General features: G+C 33.0%; 1 protein-coding gene across 3 annotated transcripts in view; it reads right to left on the reverse strand.

The window, feature by feature from the left end:
* Positions 1-25,556, reverse strand: part of LOC125077926 (zinc finger protein jing) — a 131,374-nt gene that overhangs the window by 17,678 nt on the left and 88,140 nt on the right. The window contains exons 1-2 of one of the 3 annotated variants that reach the window (XM_047690041.1): positions 24,091-24,101; positions 19,752-19,996 (exon numbers count right to left, since the gene is read on the reverse strand). The exons of 1 other annotated variant lie outside the window; for it this stretch is intronic. In XM_047690041.1, the coding sequence (XP_047545997.1) occupies positions 19,752-19,771 (20 nt within the window). In that variant the 5' untranslated portion in view covers positions 19,772-19,996; positions 24,091-24,101. Of the gene's footprint in view, positions 1-19,661; positions 19,997-24,090; positions 24,102-25,556 lie in introns of those variants that run through there. One more of the 3 variants, XM_047690042.1, reaches the window with a different exon arrangement.

Genomic DNA, 25,556 nt, shown 5'->3' on the forward strand with positions numbered 1-25,556 from the left:
AAATAAATAAATAAAAAATGTCTATACCCATTAAGAGATGATGTCAGTGCGTACAATCAAATCGTATCACAATTAAGTATACCTCTCTGTCATTGCGAGTTCATTCACACATCTCTGACCTGTTGAGGACGTGTATTTCAATGGCGTCCCGATATTAGAATACAATGCAATGACACGGCTACATCCTCGGACCGCGGCGGAATTGGGAATGCGACGCGTGGTGGCTGCGTGAGTTCCTGGCATCGGCGCCTACAGCTACCATTGATATTATTCGTCATAGATTACAATATCATTCCAAGTTTAGTAGAGATAGGTTTAGGTTTACAAAGCATAAGTTAAAATTAAAATAAAAGAGTTTTATCTACAGACATTATTTCAAATTTTTATACAATGATAATCAAAATAGTAAATTTTGTGATGTAGATTTTGTAATACCTACAATGTACATAGATGTACCGATATTGCAGTACTTTTTGATTATCTTATTTAGTAAATTTGAAAATAAAAATGTATAATATAAAGTAATGATCTATCTATGTATTTCCAAGTCCCCAGACAGGTCGGTCGGCTGACTGCGTCGGCGTGCATCGAGCGCATAACGTGATTTAAAAGCAATCTCGCCGTCGCTCGCGCTCCATTTCCGCGCCGAATGTCAGATCATCTACCTAACACAAAGCTTTTCTTTTCCCCCCAATTACTGCAACCCCTCAATACGGATTAACGTAATAGACAAACTGATTTATAATTAGTTTTTTATTTTGGTAAAAAAAGTTTTATCGCTCTTAATCGCTATAAAACACATATATTAATTTAAATAAACTTAATGCAATTAAAAATAATTATATTATTTATTATTGGTTATTTTTATAATTTGATTTTCATACTTATTAGTTATTATACTTGAATAAAATAGTTGAGCATATGTTTGTAAAGCATTTATTGTGTCGTTGCCTGTTCTAGTTAATAATAAAAGTGTCCACGTAAGTGTCCTTGATGATCGAATAAATTAGCAACGGGAACATCCCGATAATACAAGGTAAAACAAAATGTATAATTATTACCTATTTACATAATATAATCTATTACAATGAGTAATTTTCCGCTTAATAGCTTCATTGCTATATCCATACCCTTATATTTATTGCGTATTCAGTAATGTTTAGTAAAAAATCCAATCGCATTGATCAATAAAATACTATAATAGGTATACTTATTATCTTATATGCGTTAGGTCCTGATAAGTAGCTGTCCTTATTAGAAGGTCGGTTTCACATAAAAACGCTTTGAATCAATAATATATATTACTAGTAAACAGCAAAAGATGGAATGGCGATAGGCGCTAGTTGAAGTATAGGGCTGTTAACTTTTGAACAACAAATATAAACGAAATAAAAATCTAAACTTTAATGCAAATATAATATTTTTTTGCATATTATAAAAGTAAAACTAAATTGTACATCTAATTTTTTTTAATATTTATTCGGCGTAGCGGCTCGTGTAGTTATTGATTCTTATTAGCCTAGTACAAATAAAGGTTCTAGTACAAGGCTTAAAAGTTCTACCCGTTGACAACCCTAATAGTACAATATAAAAAAAAATGTTGCCTTGCCGCGTACCGCTCCCATCGCGATACGAGTGGCGAGGCGACGATTAAAGAATCGAACATTCGTTATAAACGTTTTACATTCGTTGCATACTCGTGTTATCAGCTTAATAGTGAATTTGCAGTTTACTCTCGATGTTATCTTGATTTATTAAACTGTAAATCATAATGTATCTGTTTTGTAAAATATTTCTGCGCCCAGTTCAATATATCGTAGAATTCTAACCTATTTACAAATACATATTATAGCTTTTTGACCTTTTATTAAATATCTTACAATTATCGGTCATTAAGGGACAATTACATTATTTTAAATCTTAACTATAAATGTAACAGTAAATAAAACCATTGCAAATAATAGAACGAAAATTTTTGACCTTTTGTACAATGAACACAACTAAGTATCAATATTGTGACCTGAAAATTTACGTTCAAACCTACAAAAATATAGTGTCGAGTTTCATCTCAGATTTATATGTAATCTTTGGTTGCGAATTGACGATACGTAACGAATGATTAAAGTCATTATTCTCGAAAAACTTTTTAATCTATATTATTTTTAAATTACTTTTTATGCCACGCATGTTTTTGAACAATTTTTAAATTGACAATCTAATCAACGGAGCTACATAATAATTACCTAACTATAGATCATCTCGAACATTCGAGAAGCTTTTTTACATGGAGACATGAGTGAAATTAGAACACCGTAGAAATGGCATGGTCAAACATTTATTTAACTACTCGGATCGATTTCATGGTTCGGTCGCTGGTCATGTGGTGTGTACGCGTCCCGCCCGAGGCTTATCTGTCGCCCAAACAATTATTACGCTCGTTGCACTGTTCCGATACCGTAAAGTAACAAACTCAATGTATTAGTAGACACGCGTGCGATGTGTGAATTGTAACCAACTGATACCTACATAATGTACAATGTGCTTCAAGTTTGGATTGACTGATTATATTTATCGTTTAAATATCTGGTATCATCAATATCTAATAAGCTTATTACAATAAACTAGTTCTGACCGGATCCTATGATCAACTTCCTCCATTGTTACATTAACAGCCTGTAAATTTCCCACTGCTGAGCTAAGGCCTCCTCTCCTTTGAGGAGAAGGTTTGGAGCATATTCCACCACGCTGCTCCAATACGGGTTGGTGGAATACATATGTGGAAGAATTTCGTTGAAATTAGACACATGCAGGTTTCCTCACGATGTTTTCCTTCACCGCCGAGCACGAGATTAATTATAAACACAAATTAAGCACATGAAAATTCAGTGGTGCTTGCCTTGGTTTGAATCCGAAATCATCGGTTAAGATGCACGCGTTCTAACCACTGGGCCATCTCGGCTCCCCTCCATTGTTAGTACAAGCAAATTAATTCTTAACACAATATTCCCATTGATGTATAAATAATACATCAGTGAAATGTCCTAGGCCTTGTAGTCGTATAATCGTGTTCTTTCAACTTCCGCAACGGAGCGAATAATGACAATTGGCATGAAAAGAATAATTATAAGTAATTATCATTAGAAGGAAAATTGTATTCACACGTCATTCCAACGGATGGTAAGCTTCTAATAATTAAGTACGCAAAAAACTACTATAGAGTATTGTAATTAGAATAAAAATTGACATGTAGACTTGTTTTTTTTATTATTTTGTTATTATTTTTCAATTCATTATAACGGTCTGTTAAAGATGTACCATAATAAAACATTTCGAGTATAAACGAACTTATTCCAGACCTATTTTAATCAACATCGATTTTTTCCTTAGTTTAGTTTTATTAAGACATTTCTTTTAACTGTGTAAATGCAGAATAAGAAATCCACTCTTAAACTATACACGGTGTCTTTTATAAATGTAAATAACAATCTCATGAGTGTTACTTTGATGCAAACTGATAAGCAAAGCTCAAGCCAAATGCAAGCGTCACAAACATTTTAATATTGAGAATCTTTTTTTTATATAATAGATTTTAAATATATGAAAACGATCGGAGAGAAGTTAGACGCGCAAGCAATGGCATTACGGAAAAGAAGAGAAGACTAGGTGAGGAATTGTGTGAATTTAATAAGGATTTTGGCCTCGCCCGCATCTAAGGTCTCGGGAGATGAATTCTATTAAGTAGCCACTAGACCGACGTGGCAGATAAAAAGAAAATTGTAAACATATAAATTTATAATAATAAATAAAGTAATTTTATCTCATTTCCGATCACGTCTTGTTCCGTTAAGTCTTCTCTTTTTGTATTCGAGATCAAGACAAATACCGCAAAATAGTCAATAGAAAACAAACAAAATCTGTAAACATCATAAAGCTCTAAAAGAACAATTAAATAAACATTTGACAAGATAAATAAACCCAAAAATATTATTAGCAATTCGAAATGTGGATACAAACTAAAAAGAAACTCAGTGGTTACTCTTGTATACAAATTAAAGTGTCAAATCCATTTTAATTTTCTTAAACAAATTTTGTAATAATCATAAAATAAATCACTAACATAAGTATACTTTTAGCATAAAGTAATTATATCTTCTCGCATTTGAGCTCTCAACACTGATAAGACGAAGTTACTAAAAAATCCATAAGGCATTTTAAAGTTTTGTTTTATTGAAAATATAAAATATAATTTAATAATGCCGGTATGATATAACCATTCTATTATACATGGAAGCCTCAGCTCCGTTGTCCGCGGCGTAATATATTTTATAATCGCCTGCACTTCGCTGCACACATAATAATTTGTTTCTTTGTCTCTAAGTATGTCAAGTGCATTATACTAATATGTAAGTACTTGCAATGACGACGCTCGCTTGCATTTAAAACCGATATAGGAAATAATTACAGAGGTAAAACTATAGTTATCTCTGAAGTTCATCATTGAGTGTTTATTTAAATTTTGTTTGATGAGTTACTATTATATGCAAACATTAATATTTGTCTTGTAATTTTATTTTGTTTCATTCGGGTTTCATAGTTTAGATGGTAAAGAAAAAAATTCGGGTAAAAGTTAGTCGGTTTCGAAACTTATTTATAAATAACTAAGAACAATATTTACCCATAGATTGTTAAGTTTGTAATTATATAAATATTAGTTTATGATTTTGCATACGTGTAACAAACATATCGACAAAAAAGTAGGTGTTCTTTTAACAGAAGAATTAATTACAAATCATGAATTAAGTAAGTACGTTAACTTGTACATAACATCTTACAGTATATGTAATATAAATACGATCTTGTTCGCTAATCAATCATGATTGAAGCTCTATATGACTTCTAATCAATTTGGATCGTAGATGTCGATTATGTAGTCATAAAGGACTCAGAGATAGAGCCTATTGCAAAGCTTTTTGATAAAATATATCCACTCAAATGTACCTATCTATGGTACATGTTTTCTGCGTACGTTTAATTTGCTAATACATTCGTAATCCAATCAATATAAAAGTCACGGAGCGATGAATATTCAACATCTAACTATAAAAGAGGAAGAGTGACCCGTGTCCAAACTTAATTAGTTACGTAGCCTACCTTGACCTGTGTAGCATGTTGTTCCTAATTAGAAATATTTATTCTGTGTTATCAAAAACCACTATTGTTGCCAAGTATTCATTTATCGCATTGAACTTGATAGATTAAAAAATACGATTAAATGAATTAATTAAATTACTTAAACTACCTACGAGTTTTATTCTTTAAAAAATGTGAGATTGTAAATCATATACGTAATTGTTGCTACTAATCAATGTTTTTTACACTTTTTAAAAATAAAATTTTTAATATACAACAAATTTAAAAAATACTTTAAACAATATAATCAAAGCTGTAATCGGTGTCGAGTTCCCAAGTACGCACTACTTGAGTACGCCATTAGTAAATGTTTCGAAAACTATGCGATATTAATATGACAATAATATAAATAAGTACCTACTAGGGACTGCAAGTGTTTGCTAAATTGTATTATATACAGATTCCTTTGCTTTCACATGAATCATTTAACAAAACTAAATTTAATTGTCTATGTTATTTTCAGATAGAATTTGAAGATTATCCCCGAGAGATGTCGCTACTTGTATGAAAAATAATATTTCCTCATATATTATCACATTAGCGTTAAGGTCTAGAAGTAGACAGGACAATGCATGTTAAGTGCATTTGTAATAGTCGCCTTGACGATGACGAATGACCCCGTTACGCAGAGAGCGTAAAAGGGTTTTAGTTAAATGGCAAGACATAACATTGCAACTATGTTGCATTCCGATATATCTAGAGTATACCTTATATCACGGGACTACATAGAAACTTTACCCTTACTTTACTACTAATCTTATTTCATTCAATACATACAAAAGGACGATAACCTCAACAACTAAGAAACAGATTTTAGTAAAGAAGTTAATGTCTAGCACATTTATTACATTTAATTTACAGACCTGTTAAGTAACTACATACATATGTAATTCTTTAATGAGATAAACATTCAACACAATCTGGAAGTCATGACGATTATCTCGTTCATACATATTTTTTGTATTATATCAAGGAATTAGTAAAATTTTCTATTTCACTAATTCCTATTATATATATTTTACAACGCTATTCGGACTAGACATTGAACCATTTTCATAACGCAAGTACAATCCCATCGACCAGAAATATAAGAAATACTGAGGAACAAAGCGACTTTACTCTCCAAGACAATATAGAATGACAATCTTATCACGAGACTGACAAGAAATCACGTTATTACTAATATAAAACGTAAAAGGAAACTATATCAAATACTTTAGTATAACACGTTTAACACTGATACATTTTGTAATGTACACGAGCAAATTACAAAAGAAATTTTTCATATTATATTATTGAAAGACAAATAACATTAACAAAACAATAGCGTCTCTGAATAAATATAATAACGTCGCCTTAGTAATCGCAGGACAATCGACCTCGGTGTGACAGCGACTTATATGCCCTCATGTATGGCATATAAAGTGTAAGGAATTTACATCTAAGCATGCCAACAATTACCATTACCGCATTTGGGTAACGTATTTCTACCAGGACTTAGCAATACATGAACTGCCTTTTAAATCTATCAGGATTATCTATGCGTTATAATAGTTTTTTTTTATATATCGTTAACAAATATTTCGAAATTTCTATTAGCGTGACAATGTAGATTAGATACTGCATGTATTCTTATTTTTAATTGAATGTGAATATTATGTATAAAAAGATTAATCTTAAAACTAAATGAAGCGTTGACGTTTTTTAACTATTTAACGGCGTGATTTCGGGACATTCTTCATAATAATTTAAGTTAAACCAAAACAATCTATAAAAATAATAATAAAATAAAGTTTAGCAAAAAAGCTAAATGTTATGTTATTCGTAAGGAAAGAAAAAAATAATTGAACTCGATCCTGTGATTGTTAAAGGAGCATCGAGTGTCTCTTCAGTGTCACGACTCTGGAACAAGAGCCATCTTTCTGTCGTTTGATGTCACAAGTTCAAGTGCGAATATACTTTATTTTAAATTCTAAATTTACTAAGGAATGCATTTTAACCTCATTTCAATATGTCACGACTAGAATTGTCTTTTACATGCATATGCATTACATATGCATGTAAAAGACAATTCAACATGTAAAAGATATTTTAAAAGGCACGTAATGGAAAAAAAGAAAAGGAACGTAAGTCAGTATTAGTTGATTCTTTAAGAGATAAATTAATACATCTTAGTTTCACACTTAACGTAATCACTTTACGTTTAGTTTATTATAAGGTAAAATGACCAACTTAAAAGTGCCTCTTAGTTATTCCATATTCGTATATTGAATTCGTAATCTTACAATCTCCAAATTTCAATACTGCAATCGACAAGCTCAAAGTTTAAAAGTTTTGAGTGCTCCCAATTAACATTAAATCAAATTTTAAAAATAACTCTGAAATAACGTAACTTACACAATATTTGACAAAACAAATGCTGATTATTTTTATTTAATATAGGTAATATTGTTAGAGATAGTGCTCTTCATACCAAGAAGTTCAAAATGTTTAAAAACCCGCATAACAATATAATGAATAAGATGAAATTAAACGCATCTGCCACGATATAAAAAATATAAATGTCAGTCAGCGCGCCCATATAGACTCGGAATCACTAATTAAAAGCCCACGCAACCAATTTTATAATCCGAATTAGCATAGACGCCGATTCCGACGTACAACATCGTGTGCTCGTCGAACTTGCATTTTATTACTATTTAACTTGTAGAGGTTAAATTCTTGCACTTAAATGAAATTAAAAATCCCATGGATCTTAAAATTTCAAATAGTAAATTAAGCGACATTTTCTATATTTATTATATTTAGGCGATGCCTCAAAATAGCGTATCACCGTAGGGTAAAATGTTGAACATTTTAAGATGGCATCGAGTATCGAGTGTCATATTTGATTCCGCGGAGGTCGCGAATGTAAGTAATAATGTAAGTAATATCTGCGATTGTTATTGCACGTTCCTCTGTCATTTAAAGTCTTTCGTAAAAATACTTTCCAATAGCATTACCTACTACTTGGCGTAGTGCTTTGCACAGTTACATTCGTTTGCCAAAGATGGATAAACGTGTGCGTATTTCATAGTATTTGATTAATTTACACAAACAACATCCAGATAATATAATTGAACTGTTACACTTTTTATTCTATAAAATAATAGTTGCCATTTCTGTAATTATTTTTCTTTTCACTTAAAGGAGTTCTTTTTTTTTTTTTTTTTTAATTTAGTCGGAAATTTTCTTTTGTTATGGAGTGTAAATTTTTAAAATATTTTTTATTACGATTACTACCAAAAGTACATACGCGACTTAGTTTATTTCGTCGACAAAATCGGTAGGTTGATAGTATACAGTAAAGTTTACATAACAAAGTAAAAAACAAAACTTGCCTACAAAGTCCCATATATAAATTCAGAAAAGTTTTTATGAATGTCAATCATTAAGAATTATTCGTAATCCTTATAACATTTCTTTAATAAAGAGTCGTTTTTATTTTAACTATAAAGTTTATTATTACTTTCCACGTATTAAACGTTCAAGTGTTCAATTAAAACTTGTCTTGTCGGCCGGACGTGTTTTTATTATGATGTTTTATTGTGTATTTTAGTTTTAATCTTTTTTGTCCACTAAAGTGTAATGGAAACCCTAAGTGGACGATTTGGTTTCATGTAATAATAATATTTGAGTGAGATAATGGTAAAGCATCGAACACACCTGCGCAATCAAGTGATGCGAACGCGAAAAATATTGTTAGGGCGCGAGTACACCGGTATGACAAAACGGTGTAATTCTGTTGCATTATTTTTTAGAAATAATAATTATGACCCTTTTATACTATCTTATTATACATTACGTATGTATAATATTACATATTACAGCTGAAACAAGATTTTTAACATATGCGACTTATATCATATACCTTAAAATAATTATATATATAAAGTCTGATACAATAATAGTCAAGTGTTAGCAAATTTAGCTAGGTTATAAAAATTCGAACGTCACTCCACTTTCATGGCGGGGTTTTTAATAAATCCATTCAAAGATATGACACTTCGTACAATAAAATATGATCCTTCGTTTCTTTTATTCACTTCTCCGTAATTCGGTTAAAAGAGATGTAAATATTTTTCGGGCGTTGCCGCGGTACAGTCGCGTTTGGATTAGAGGAAGTGTACATCCGGCGTATAATTAACATGCAGGCTCAGTGTGACCACGTGCTTCCTTAACAAAACCGGAGCGTATTCGTAGTCGTACACACCATCATTATATTATTTTTATTATAATATTGTTATCTGTAATCTGATGGTAATTGTACTTGACGGGGACGCTTTAGCGATTATTCGGAATTAACGAGTGGAAATTTTTAATAAGTAATAGGTAAGACTTGAAGTTTTATAACTTAATATACATTTTTTATCGGTGCTTAGTTTTACAATATGTCATGTTTCATTAATTCGTCGTTTTAAGGGAAAGTCGTAAAACAATTAAATTACCAATAATAATAATAATAGTTAAATCAAACAAATCTGTTCGGATTTTTTTTATGTAAAGTTGGACACTACTTTATGAAAATTTTATTTCGTAACTATAATTTAAGACATAGATGTTTTTAATTAGATAGCTAAAATATACATTGTATCTTAAGTCTTGTTATAAAAAGTTATCGAACTATATAACGAACACGACACGACCCGAGTTGTGACACAAAAAGCGAGGGCGGGCGAAAGTGAACGCACGCGTTTGCGTCGGCGCACAGTACTCGCCCTAAACTCACTTGCACAATGACTTGCACTTTGATATAGTTGGAATTATTAAAATCGTTGTCGCTTATTACGTTTTAAATCATAAATAATAATTTATTTTTTTATATATATACCTACACTATCAGCGATCACAGACGATAATACGATCTGTTCAGTAAAGGATTTATCTGCAAAGAACTTTTCCCTTTATTACATTACTCAATCACTGATAACTTAACTTCAATCCACGTGCCTGCAACATTTCAGGCCTTAGGAATAACACCATCAGTAATAAATTTATTGACTCACAGAATCCATTTATTGTATTAAATATTTAATATTAAAGCAAAGCTTGCCAGACTTGCTTATCATAGAAATGTTGTCCATTATAATATTGCTACTATAATTTCCTTCATGGCACACTAATATAATGGTTGACTCATCAGATAAGCGTGCTAAGGTCAGGCAAGAAGGTCAGGAAAAATTATTGCGAACGAAGCTCAGTCGAACAACTCTTGAAGCGACCGCTGAGATTAAAGATAAGATAAAACTGAACTTCGGAACATGCGATGCTATCTATGATGCTTGAGTGATAATATAAACATGATTTTTGATGCTAAGATTTTGACGCAAAATTTTACTCAATTAGAATAATGGTTCTTAAGGAACGATACTTCAACGCCCGCAAAAAAAAAAATGAAAGAATATAATTATACCAAATTATACCAAAACTATTTTTGTAACACCAAATCAACGTGATCGCAGATAATAACTGACTTAACGTCATGCAAGGCTACGAGGTATGCATGACAAATATCTAATGCCTTTATCATCTTCCACGTTGCTGCATTCACAATTAATCCAATCAAATCTATCAACCCCTTGAATGCCTGCGAAACTACCGAACGTCCCACAACCACTCCACGAAGACTCGTCAAACTCACGTCAGTTATAAAATCAATGCGGTCGCTCACTACAACTCCAACATAACCCCTTGGTGTTAGATAATAGCATGCGGGCTCGGGGTCATTGAACTGCTACAAACTTACAAGCAATACTTTGCTATATTTTAAAAACGCAAATAATACACTCTTGCATCAGGAAACTTTTATGAGTAATTTATTAAAGTGAAAAGTAACCAGTGATATATTGTTACATTTATAATTCTCTTAAAAAACCTTAAAAAAGTATGTATATGTGTCTATTAATATAATAGTAACTATCTAGTATGTTAAATACGTAATACATTATGACGTCGTCCATGTCAATTTTATTATAACTAATATGCGAATCAAATGACACTTTTGTGATAAGTTAGATGACACGATTAGGGACTAAGTGCTAACGTAGATACACACAAATACTGACTGTATTATAAGCGGTTAAAAAATAAATACGCATACATACATAAGTCACAATACTTTATTTTGAATAAACGTCAGAACATCCACTACATACATCTTATAACTCAGCCGACAAATTAAGCATTTCTGTTGTAAAATCAATGCGGTCGAGCTTCAAAAGTCCATTGTGCCGGACAATGGCATGCGGGCCGGGATTCAGGGTTCGTTGAAACACCACAAATTACCCCCATGATCAGACTTCACACGACTGTGTCGCTGATACCATCTCTCATTAACTTAACATATCCGAGCATGCAAAGGCGCTCGATACGTATATATTGGTCACGGTAAATTACTTTTGATGTTTAATTGCCTCGTTAGAATTATCATTTCAATTTATTATAACAACGTTACACTCGAACTTTTAATCTTAAAAACACTTATAGATATTAAAAAAAAAACACTTATAATATTGAATACAAAAACGAAAATCAAAACATTATTTATTTAAGAAGGTTCGTATAAGCATTTTCAAATTGGTATATTGCAGTAATACATTAAACGTAATGCTATCACCAATGCGGAATATATAGATTCCACCGAGAAGAACCGAGATACTCGGTTATATAAATTCTTGGGAAAGAGTAACTAACCCTTTTACAAAAAATTATGTAAATTAAATTTAATACTTATTAGGCAAGACTACTTTACTACGTTGAATTTAAATATTATTTGAATTACATTCAGCTGAATGCCTCTTGTATTGTAAACAAGTATTAAATATAAATATTTTTAAAATAAATTTACTTTGAAGAATCAAAAACACACAACTTACTCAATCCATTTATAATGTGGCAATCGTTTCTTAAAACATTTTTGTTAAAACGTTAAGACAAACAAAGTATAATTATTATTTTAACATCAAAAACATCCAACAGCTATAACAGCTATTTTAAATTTGAAAAATATGAGGATGTGACGCCTCAGAAGCGGGACGCCGTTTATTTTCTTAGGTGACGTAAATTAAACAAAACCACCGAGTAAGTTTTAAAGGAAGACATTATACGGGCTTAGCTTAACTGTTCTCTTCCTGACTTGAAACAAACCTCGTCGCAGGACTGGATTTAATACATTCACTTTGATAGCAACAACGCATTAATTTAAATTTACATTTCCTATAGTTGTAAAAGCAAAAACACACTGGGCGAGAGATTAAATGAGGACTTAACCCTTTGAACTCAGATAAACTAACGTAACAGTAAAACTTAGCTCACAAATAACTCGATGTTTAGACAGAATAACGTCTTTCACATCAGGGATTTAAACGGGTGATACTTGTGAGGCGCTGATAGCGCACTGAGTAGTACACAATGATATCCCGTCAAAATATATACGTAAATTTAGCTTATCTATATGAAAAAAATAATTATAGCAATGTTCACATCAACTCAGTTTCCTTATAGATACAAATTAAAAAATTAGCAAAACAAACTTGTGATAAATTGTCTGATATTATTTATTCAAAAGTTTTACAACGACAGACTATTGAAAATGTCTTCTTCAGATATAATCTATTAAAAGATCAATGTACATCGTTCATCGCAACTGAAGATATATTCACTATGACACTACTCGATGAGTTACATAATTAAAGCGCGGACCTGTCTCACTTCCGCTACAACAAACAGATCTTGTATGAATAACGCGATAACAATAATAACGTATGAAAACTGTCCACGTAATAGTGTTTATACAACGCTCAGTTGATAATGGTGCGTCAACGTTTACTATGTTTAATACATTTTAATCGATTTTAGTTTAAAATTAAATTCCAACTTAAGTGTTTTACTTCTAACTACATTAAAGTTTGTTGTACTTACAGGATTCGATATGCATTTATCGGAGTAATACCTAACATATAACTGGTTATGGTGCCTCGAAACCTTTTTAGTAAAAAACATCGGTCGGTTTTTGATATCAGACCAAAATACATAAATCTTTAAGACAAAATTATATTTGCAAATCCTGAATATTAGACTCGAAAATAATAAAACATCGAGGCTCGTTTCGGTTAAAGTTATAATATTTGTATAGGATTTATAATGAGCCCGTCAATTATTCGTCATACAATTTTCGGGTAACCATTCCTTGAGATCCACGAACTCGACATCGCGTTGTGCCATACGCTCGCGTCGCCGTCCTAGCTCTGATCTCGTAAACGTATTATAATGCGCGGCGCGTCGTTGCACGTATTTTTAGCGAATGTCCCACGAGCCGAGATGCTATTGAATGCGGATCGAGGTGAACGCCCGCGACCGACACTTCTCGCAATGACCGTACCGAAAAGAATTATAAAACCTTTCAAGATCACGCGGCGTCGTCAGTCCGTGACCCGGCATTGAAACTTGACTGGAAAACCTTGATACTTTTGCATATTATATCAATCAATTATAATATTTATTTCAATATTAAGCGTTTATCTTATCTATATTAATCTTAATCATAATTAGTATTCCGAGCTACATAATTATAGTAATTAAATGAGCCAGTTTGTGTGACACTAGCAATTATTACAATGAATGTCGAAGTTATTGGTAATCGGTAAACACAGACGCGGTTAAGCATTTATTTTAATCTATCGCTGTTTGTTATTTATCTCACGTAATATAGACAAGCTTTTTCGAGTTAACCAGACTTTAAAATTATATTTGAATTAGTATCGTGTGCCCAGACCTGTGCGTTAAAGCGCTTTACAGCGGTCATTGCGATAAGTCCGTTAGTTACGATGTGTGCAATAGGTACGACCCGCTCAATGTTATTCCTACGGAGCTGCTCGCCTCATCTAAACACGGCACATCTTTGTACACGGTTACACACACGCGCATCTCCCGCACGCCGTTACGCATACGGCGCGGTTGTTTCGGCCTCTTTGAAATGCACTTGCTTTATTATCATTATAGCATTTACATAATCGAGCGGAAATACGTTAATTATATACATAATATTAAAATAATTTTAAGCTAAAAAAATATTTATATTATCTAAGACTTGATTATTCATAGAGTATCTGCGTGTCCAGTGCTGCTTGTTATAAAATGAGGGGAATCTTATTTATTCGTCTTCGATTAAATAAACAAATTATGATCTGGTTTTACGAATCGATTTCAATTTAGTGTTCAAAGTATTTAAATACCAGTTAGTATTATTACAAACTTTACATACTGAAGTCTTATACAGTTAATCTTTATGTAATTCACATTGTTCTACGATTTATGTGTTAGAAGCAATTTCTCAAATGTATTACTTTTTATTACACGCTCGTTAACTCGGCGGGGCGTTGTTTACAAGGTGCATAATAAGAGAAATGCTTTAATATGCATTACAACTATAACATTTTTATGTATGTAAATAGTTTTTTGTTACATATATGGAGTTGTATTTTAGTTCCCATCGTTATGCGTGTATGATATCTTTCAATTGATACATAAATACATTATATATTAGAAGAGATATGATTGTTATTATTTCAACTTCATTTTGACTTTTTAATTAACTTATTTAATATTTTAATTTATTTAGATAACATAATTTATTTGTTCTGTCAAATCAAGAAACCTTGAAACCTTTAAATGTGTAAATACTAAGAGCACTGATATTTGGAATGTATGTAAGTATATCGTATATATTAGCGTATATTTAAACACACGCTGATACCTTATTTATTTGTTTGGTGAAGCTTCTTATGGTAATTGTTTATTTCTTCATTGCAATAATGAAATAAGTAAAATAAATAAATAATCTTATTCTTAATTATCCAGCTAATGAGAATATTTATTTTCGTTATTGAATAATACTTAAACTGCAACTAAATTAAGAACAACCATCCGATTGGTTGGTGTTTTGTTGAGTGCTTCGTTGGTCTAGTAGGTAGAATAAGGGCGGGACAATTTCAATAACAGTCTGCAGTCTGGGAATTGGAAGTGTGTACCACCGTGCCTCGGAAAGCACGTAAATCCGTTGGTCTTGAATTATGTAAGTGAGGGAAAAGAGTTTGAGCACACACTTGTGCATTATCATATGTAATGATATTGGCCGCCGCGGCCGCAGTCAGGACGACATGATCACAACTGTGTTGAAGTTAATCTTTAAAATTATTGTCTGATATTTATAAGTCACAAAGTGAGCTTGTAATAAAGTTTAGTTTATATAAGAATATTAATTCAACTTTGTACACACAAGCGCTCTAGCGCATATGAGTAATTTTTTTTAAATCGAAATCAAGATTTTGCGATTTCCCTTTATCGTCTATATATTTTGTCAACTTACCGTAATAAGTATACAATATCTGAACACATCTTTCACATTCCAATAAGCAATCAATACTAGAATTTACCACAATCTCAGTTTAGGCAATTATGAGCTTTTGTAATATTAAATGAAAACTAGTTTCTAACAGTCATAAAAATGTAAACGGTTGAATATAAAACCCACACACATTTAAAAAACAATAAAAAGATTAGTAGAAAAAAATAATATACACGTATTTTATTCGTTAGTGAATAATAGAGTCGATAACGGATCAATAAGTTCACACGTAACCATCAACCGGTTGGTATGGTCGTGTCGGGAAACTATTTGTCCAGCGTCTAAAAAATCCTCGGACAAGTCGTCCGACAGGCGACTAATTTCCTACATTTTATACGACGCCTGTCAACGAAAATACAGTCGTGACAATTAAATTGTAACGTTTCACTAGTTAACTTTGATAGTTTTTAATTTCAAGACTAAGGAGTCCGTACGAAACTTTAATCTTAACTAAATAATAATTTAATTAAATATTTTAAGGTCAGATACAATACAACATTCCGTAACAAAAGTGTTGGTCGCTTGTCGACTTTTTTATTAATATGCTTCCCTTATTGTTTACTGTAGACAATAATACTGTTGTATCCGATTTGTACAACTCATTATCTATATCGTCTATTCAAAATTATATAAAACCTAAGACGACTAATGCATATTGGTACCGCTTGAAAATATCGTAGTAGAAATACGAGAAACGATCGGTACTGAAGCTTCCACAACTGTGAGCGAAGCGTAATAGATATAAGTGGTATGATGTAATCGACTTGTTTGCTACACAACACTCGTAATTAGAGTGTGTGAATGGTAATGACGAACAAGACAATGATAAAACATAAATGGTAATAACACCAAGTTCTCGAACTGTCCCTTATTTAAAATTACACGTTATAGATAGAATATATAGAAAACAAATTATAACCCTATGGTGTTTAAACATAAACGATTGAAAAAAATCGTAAATGATCTTATATTTTATTACACGTTCAAATGATAATAATGTGAAATGTTTAGATAGACGTTCATTTGGCACGGAAATGAGGCGCAGTCGTCGAGATTGCTTTTAAATCAAGTTATGTCCTCGATGCATGTCAACGCAGTCAGCCGACCACCGGAGACATGGGAGATAGGTAACTAATTGAAACCAATTGTGTTTATTGAAATATTACTATTACTCAAAATAAATATAAATTAAGTCATACATTTTCTTTACATTTTTGTGATTTAAAAGTACCTATGTCCTCTTTTTCACACTTACATTGTATATCCTTTAAAACGTTGATTTTATCTATGACATGTATTATGTTATATATTTTAGTATAGTGATAGAGTATATAGATTATAATGATATATAATAAAATCGTTATTAAAATGAAATATTTATTTACACAAACAAAAAAGCCCTTAATTAAAACGCACCTAATGTTAATATTTATATATATATTATAAGTGCAATTATTTAAGAAATAATAAAATTCAAATTCCTTTGCCGTTAATATTCCAAGCAATATGCAATTATATAAAGCACTACAAATATGCGATAGTGAAATAATCAGAATAAGAAAACATGTATAATAAGGCAAATTAATTATTATAAATAGTAGCAGTTGCTGCATTTATAAATTCAAAACATCAATGAAATTTGATAAGGTGTTTTTTGAATGTCAACAAATTTTCAATGTCTAGAAAAGTAATTGTTTTTTGTTATCGTCTCAACAAAACAAGTTTTCATTAAAACACTAATGGATGAATCATTAGCAAGAGTAATTTATTATAAGCGCCGTGTCATAGAATAAAATCACATTCAAAATATTAAAGCAAATCAGCTTATTCACAATTTTGAAGAAGCAACATAACATGAGCAATGAACGATAATGATACCAACATTATTACCAACTTCAAAGGGATACTACAGCATAATACGAAACATCTGTTTGAATTATCCTTTTAAAATACCCGCAACTGCAATCACAAATTATAAATAAAACGAATACAATCAACATATTGAACAAAATATTAATTATATATTTCGTCCGAGTCGAATGATTTAATTATGTGAAACTCGGGCAAGCACTTCTTTTCACGTGTAAAATATTTCTTCTATTTTATAACGTGTTTCGTTATGGAGGTAATCACAGGACGTTCTGAGTCCCGTCAGGTCGCAATTATAACGCTAAGAGGCAGATTTAGCTCTGAATCCAGCTTCTTATAGAAAAGAGAAATCTTTATTCAAAGGTGGAACGTTAATGAGCTATTGGGACAGAGAGCGGTTGCAATCATAATTATATATTAAATACACAACTAGTGAAGGAGTCACTTATTCCGTTTTTAAAACTATACACAAACAAGTCACTCTAAAGTCTCAAAAGAATTCTCGTAACAGCAAAATGCGTCATTACGTATCCGCAAGGATATGATGACGAGTAAAAGATACCGTCGAGAATTTCAATGACTTCCTAAGAAGGATCCACTAGCAATGACTTGTGAATAGGTGATAATACCATACAATACTTATACGCTATCTAAGACGTAGGTGAATAACGATAATGTGTAAATAAAATATTCTATGGACAAAACCGGAAGGTTTAGCACAAGGTGCTAACTGCACCTGCCTTGGACCTTTAACTTATAGGAGCGTGCGGGCTGTCGAACGAGAGTGGAATAACATATAGCAATTATTGTCGCCGATGGCGATACAAGAACAGAAATAGAAACATGCACAAATACAACTATCGGCTTATCGGAAACATGTACTTCGAACTGATGATGCAGATTCCGAATAACACTTAATTATAACGTAGATTAAGAATATCAATAAATTCATTCCGTCCAGTTTCATTATAACACAATTTACTTTTATTGTATTGAAGCTTTTATGTTGGGAACCGAAGTTTTTTATATACATAATTAGTAACTATTTCGTTTATTTTTGTTACTACATTTATTCTTTTATCTTGTTCTCGTTGATCAATATTATTATTATAATTGTATATTAAGATATCCCCTAAACCCTTTGTCTTTGGTATGCAAGAATGACACGACCTTTTACAATCCTGTCGTTCGTGTGTGCATTTAATATAATTATCTTATTCTGATGCCTTGTAATATTGATATTTTAACAGAACATATTCAAAACTGTATTTCTTGAATGTCTTAAAACTATTTTTTTATATTTCTTTATATATATACTAATTTATATATTGTCCTTGGTTTTAACTATAAATGTAATATATATGTAATGGTCTATCCGCTACTATTTTTTCATATTTTATGTTTTTGCTGTTTAAATTATATATTGCTTATATAATTTAAACATCAAGCAGCAGCAGTATTATTGTTTATTTTTTGTAACTTTTATGTGAACATATTCAGGATTCTCACATATATCTTGACTGTTATATATATATATATTCCTGTTTTCTGTTTTTTGTGAATAATAAACAAAAAAATTATTAAAAAACAACAATAACTTTGTTACGATTGATATAATTTTTGATTAACTCACAAATATTCAATTTTAATTTATTAAAATTATTGTTTTGGTTATATATTTTCATTTTTGTTATGTAAATTTGAATAATGATTATCCTCCAAACGTTTATTTTTATGTGTCAAATTCCTTTTTTTATTAAAAATTTAATTATTAAAAATTTAATTTTGTTCAGCTGTTTTAATGCTAATATCTATTTATTCAATTTAAAAATAGACAACATTAATTAGCTATCTAATGTTGGTAACGTAAAAATATACCTTCACAAATGGTTATACAAACAAACTTGTATCGGAGGGTAGTATTAAAATTTAAAAATCGTGTTCATATTAATAAAAAAAAAACAAATTCACGAAAAAATACCAAAGGGTCTAAAAAAACTGCCGTCTGCGTCTAATTCACAATAAGTTCCCCTAAGCTAAAGGGCGACATCATTGTTGCGATGCAACAAAAAAGATTTTCGTTGCGACCGTCGAAGTGGTATTTTTTGCGCTATATCCAAAAAGCGCTAAATTCATATATCGTTTAGGCGTTGCTTACCAATGGCAACCAACTCATGGCGGGGAATCGGGCAACGATCGCTTCGGAAGCGACGTTCATGCATGGTGTTTTAGGCTCCGGGATAATCACCTCGGTCGATGTCGTAACATCACTTCGCATCGCCCAGCGCTGCGGTCAGCTCCTGGATACGTGAGCACTGCACATCCTTGCCATCACACACACATGATCGATCACACTGTCGCTGTACACTCGGATGTCACTGCACACACTATGGCACTGTTATACGGTCGGGTCGCGAGACGGGCGGCGTGCGCTATGAACGCCGATGCATTGGCGGTACTCGGCAGTGCGCCGCGGTCCCGGGCGCGCAACAGCTGACGGGAGGCGCAGTCCCCTCGACCCGCGCCCCTCTTCCTCACTGCCCCTCGCTCCCGCGCGCGCAGCCGGTGCGTGCGCCACACCCCCCGCCTCGCCCCTCACCCCACCTCTAATCCATTATTTACGGACGGCCGACCGGTTTCAGGCGCGTTCGCTGTGCCCGCTGCTTCACGACGATCGTTCAAATTTAATGCCCTTCCTATGTCCGGCCTCTAATGCGATAAGATTACGACCGTCGCGTTTCAGGACTTCTGATGGTCCAGCCAATTTCCATAAAGTAAGTCTATTGACTGTGTTCAAATCTAAATTTAAGCAGCAATAAATGGAGAAGTAAATTTTAAATTCCTATTTACCATGTGCTAAGTCTGGGACAATGTCGTGATTGATATGACAAGCCAGGTTAACGACCCTATTGGCAGCACAAAAAGTACTAAAACGCCTATATCTTGGGTAAAGTGCCTATTCAGTTCACCATTCTGTAAGCCACAAATACGACTTGCAGTAAATCAACGACTTGACCAAACGATAATAAAAAGCTATAAGTGTAGAATCCAGAATTCATTAAATGTTTTTAAAAACGAAGCCATTGCGTCTATTTTAGAATGAAATAATCGTCTACCCCTTACGTTAAAGTAATCTTTAACATTAATCTGAATTTTAAGAAACTTAAAGTGGAATGTTATCTCACTTAGTTCCGAGAAATATAAAACTCACGTCTCAATTCATAGAAAAGTATGACTTTGACTACAGTCAAATTCAATTGCTTAACTGGAAGCACACTTAGTTATATTTATCTGAATATAGAAAAAGTATAATTATTATTTTATAAATAATACAAGAAAATGCTTTATAAATAGAACTATCAATCAATATGTTGCGATGATTAGTAATTGAGTCGTCCCATATGGGAGACTAGTATTTTAAGAGTTGACCCAAATAAAACAAAAAATCTACGCAGGGAGGATGCAAACTTAAATAATATTGAGAGAATTGTGCCACGAGACCACCACGTCGAACAGCTTCCGTCCGCCAAGGATCATGTTCTCTATCTACGTATAGGACATTAGATACTGTAAAAAGTACAAGAGACTTTGCTTGGCTGGAGGTCTAAGTATTAGAGTATTCTGAAGTATTTCATTACAGTATTCCCGGTAATATTAGCGTCGGACGACTGGGTCCCGAGATGCCTACTTCAAGATCCACTTTCGGCGGACAGCCATAGAAATCACGCAGTTCGCGGAACTTTGTTACCTGTGGTGCGGCAGCGCAGCGCGCCAAGGTGAATGCTCGGGCCAAGGACGGCCCGACCGGAGGGGAGGGGACGGGCCGCGACCCCCCTCCCGCTATACCTCCCCCGTGCCCGAGTAAAAACGCTCCGAACCTTCGAAGACGGGCGGTGCAACCCAGCAAAAAAAGGGCCCGACGGAACAAATAGAAAACGTTCGGAAAAAAAGATGAATTCATATAACAGGGGTCTCAGATAACAGAACTAGTTACGTACCACTCATGTTGCTTGTCTAAAAAATGAACAGTTCGCATGTCACCTGCGCCTACGCAGACGGGTCACGCACTAAGTTAGCGCTCATATGATGTAATAGACGATGCATAAAAACAGCTAACGGAAGAATAACGGAACCGTCTTAATAAACAACCGCTTGCTAATCACTTTATTATTATTTACAATTATATCTTTAAAACATTATGATTACATAAAACATAATATCAGGCATTACTATTTTTTATGTATACAAGTCATACACAAGACAGGGGCAAAGACCATGGAATACCAGGACGACTTCCTAGCTGCTCCGCTCCAACCGGTTACGGTTGCGCATTGTAATAGCTTCCCTTTCCCTACTAGAAAAACTTGCGCTTCGCGATAAGCCCAGGGATTCCTGCTTGACTACGAACGTACAAACACGGTAAGAGTAATCCTAATAATAATTAATGTTCAATTTGATTTGTTAAAAGGGGATTCGTACTAAAATCAATTTAAAAAATGTCACGAGTAAATTATCACACCATATATAATATCATAATATATATTTCCACTGTAGTATTTCAAATGTAATAAACAATAGTATCTTCGATTGTAATTATTTGCCCAGTCTATTGCCTATGTTACATCATCGTACATAAATAGAATCTCCTGGAGTGGCTATCGTACAGTGCGTGCAAGGAGGCGTAACATCCTGCCCTCCTCTAACGTAATAAATGAAAACTAAGAGAGAAAGAGACGAGGCAGTGTTACAGTTAAGCAGGAACTCTATTTATATGCAAATATAACCTCGGAGTCGACACCTGTTTGCGTATTCTCGGCACTCACCGCGTCGCTTTGTGGCGACTCTGTCTCCGGTATCTTTTAGATAATGGAATACAAAGTTACGATTGTGAGCTATTAAATAAACCAATATCATAATACGCCCTTAACTAGTTGTGTTAAAGTCTAAACTATAATGTGAACACATTTTCATACTAGAAGTAATGTGAAGTTTCCTTATTTTTTTATGTTTTCCTATTATTATTTGAAGACAATTGAAAAGTTACAAAAAAATATCAACACGTGTGATATTGTATTTAAAATAATAGAATATTTACATGTACATGTAAGATTCGTTCGATTAGGTATGAGTTATGTCAATCGACACACAGGTAAATTACTTTAATATTTCCTAAGAAAACGATGAAATGGGTACCTGGTATTTACATTTTTTGATTTGATTAATTTGTGACGAATGATATGTAGTTATATGTATATATAGTCGCATAAAGAAAATTATTTATATATTACATGTATGTGTGTGTAATTACGCACAGAATCATGTCATATATTATATAAATATTTATCTTTACTATGTTTGTCAATCCTAACAAATATTATAAATGCGAAAATGAATTTGTTTGTGAGTTTGAACTAGTCATCCGATCATCATGAAATTTTACATTCAAGTTGACATAAAAGGACATAGGGCACCTAACTCTTGGCTCTCCCCACCCCTCTTTAACACGAAGGCGAAACCGCGAGCGGAAACTAGTCTATATTATAACGTTATCAATACATCATGCTTAGATCAATCTGCCTATAACCTGTCCTTTATACGATGAGGTGATTGGTTTTTACTTTTTATACAAAGCGTACAACCTTAGCAACGTCTCAAGGTCGATTCAGTAACACGTTAGCTTGGATTAATGAACCATACGGTTTGATTACAAAGGCAGATGATTGAAACTGATGAGAATATAAAATAAGTTCTTTACCTATCTAATAACTTTGACAAAGTTTTCATATAACACATAAATCTTAAAAAAAAATACAGACATGCTTATTCAGTTCTATAAAGAAATATGTACGATTAGAAAGCATTTTATGTAGCGTCTCATCATCTCTTCTATGTCTAGATGAGATAAGTTTAGATCATATTAAAAAAACGGGAAGAGTACAAATTAATTAAAATATGCTGGAAAAAAATATAGTACAAAAAATTTAACGTACGATAATAAATAGTAAATAGCTAGACAGTAAGCGTGGTCATCCTTCGTAAATGTGCGCCTTCCTTTTTTCAAGAAATGTCCTTCAATGCTTTTAGTGATGTCATTTTTTCTCATTATATTCATATTTCCTACATCCCGCATATGAGGTATAAAGAGAGGAATCGTTGCGAAGTTCTCGCGTACATTTATCAAACTCAGACTGACCGGACCCTGAGTGTGTTTCTATGTACGTCTGGTCCGGCAGATAGGTTCACATCGTTTATTTTGTTTACACGTGTTACTCATTCGCGATGTCTGCATCGGTGATTCTACGAGGTAATCCATTCGAGTACACTCGATCGTTAATAATAATAACACTACTCATATTTCTGTTTGCGTGTTAGTAACATTGCTCACGTTTTCTATTTATGTCTCTCGTCGTTAGATAATAATAATAATGATATTCTTCACACTCACATAATCTGATGGGAAAAAATCCTATTCGACCTAAGTGAGAGTTTAAGCGTAGGAGTAAAGCCAAAGTGCTTTCCAAGGTACGTCGGTTAACATTGTCAAACTCGGGGCTTACAGGGAAACCCAACATTTTTATTGACCCGACTAGATCGGCAGCCTTATAAGCTAGCCACTTGACTATCGAAGCAGAAACAATAAAGCATAACAAAAATACATATCTTGTGCGTTACTTTATGAGCCGCTATATTTCATTGAGGCGTTTTATCGTGTTAAGCAATCACTGCGTCGCGGGCCCGTCAGCTGCGGGTGCGACGCCCGCGCCGTCCTTTCTTGCCCTTTTGGGCGATGCCTCTTGCTGACACACAATTGAACGTTTCATGGTGCGGATTTTTAATATTAGTCATGTATGGGTTGCATTATTATTTATCTGAATGATTATGTAGATATTTTTCGTGCAAAACACATGTAGCTATGTTAGCTGATTAAATATTTTGTCTAAATACGACAAATGGAAAATTTATATTCTGAAGTGAGAAACTTGAACACAAAGTAACACCAATTTTCCTTTTAGCAGTAGGTACCTACAACAAAAACTAATTAAACTTACTAGAGTTTTCTATATACTTATTTTATAAACACCGGATTTAATCCAAGAACCGGTAGTCGCGAGAAGTGCTTTTCCATCAGCCTGTTCGTAACGTAATAATAAAATTTTGCACTTTGATGTCAGTAGCCGGGCAGTCAGTATTCGAGGGGGCGGAAAATCACCCGCAGTGTCTTCCGTAAGATCTCTGAATTTCAAAGTCAGGAGGGAGCGCCGCGCCGGAAGGCGGCACTGAGCTGCAGCACTACATTCAACCTCTCGCTCACTCTGACCTACAAACGCTCACTCGATTTCATATCCCGTGGAATATCTCTTTCTACGCGCCTTTTAGAATATTTATAGACGGGGACCCGTGTAGCGATTAGAATGTCATTTCTTTGAAATATTGATAGATTTAGAAGCTTACTTCGCACTCTCCATACGTAGCGATGCATATTTTACAATTCACGCAAGATTCCATTCTAAAACGATAAACGGAAACTCTATTGATCTTTTTGTTTGCTTTATTGAACAAGTTTTTATTTAAGCCTTTCCAGTTTTGCAAATTCGCCCACACACCACGGATATGTTAATTACACGATCATGCTGACCTCAGGATGTAGTCTAGTAGAGAACTAAGCATAATAATTTTCACATTCAATTAGCACTGTAGCAGTACCGACAAAAATATTTAGTACTGGCAATGAAGGGAGTACAACATTGTTGTGTTCATAGTTTTACTTATAGCAATAAATTTTATTTGAGAAATGTAACGTACTGCTTACTATTCTAAAAACCAAGACTTACTATTTACGTAGTAGATAGTAAATTGTAACATCTCATAACCTCGTCTAGGTATAGTAAATTAGAATATTCAAAAGAGCAGTCAGCGGAAGACGCGTGATGACAGCGAGAAGGCGACAATTTACCAATCAATCGGTCACTATAAATAAATAGGTATATTATCATCATGTTTCAAGCGTTAAAAGCGCTGCATTATGGTTAATATAATATTTAACAAATTCTGA

The sequence above is a fragment of the Vanessa atalanta genome, chromosome 4, assembly GCF_905147765.1.
Source record: "Vanessa atalanta chromosome 4, ilVanAtal1.2, whole genome shotgun sequence".
NCBI classification, from domain to species: Eukaryota; Metazoa; Arthropoda; class Insecta; order Lepidoptera; family Nymphalidae; genus Vanessa; species Vanessa atalanta.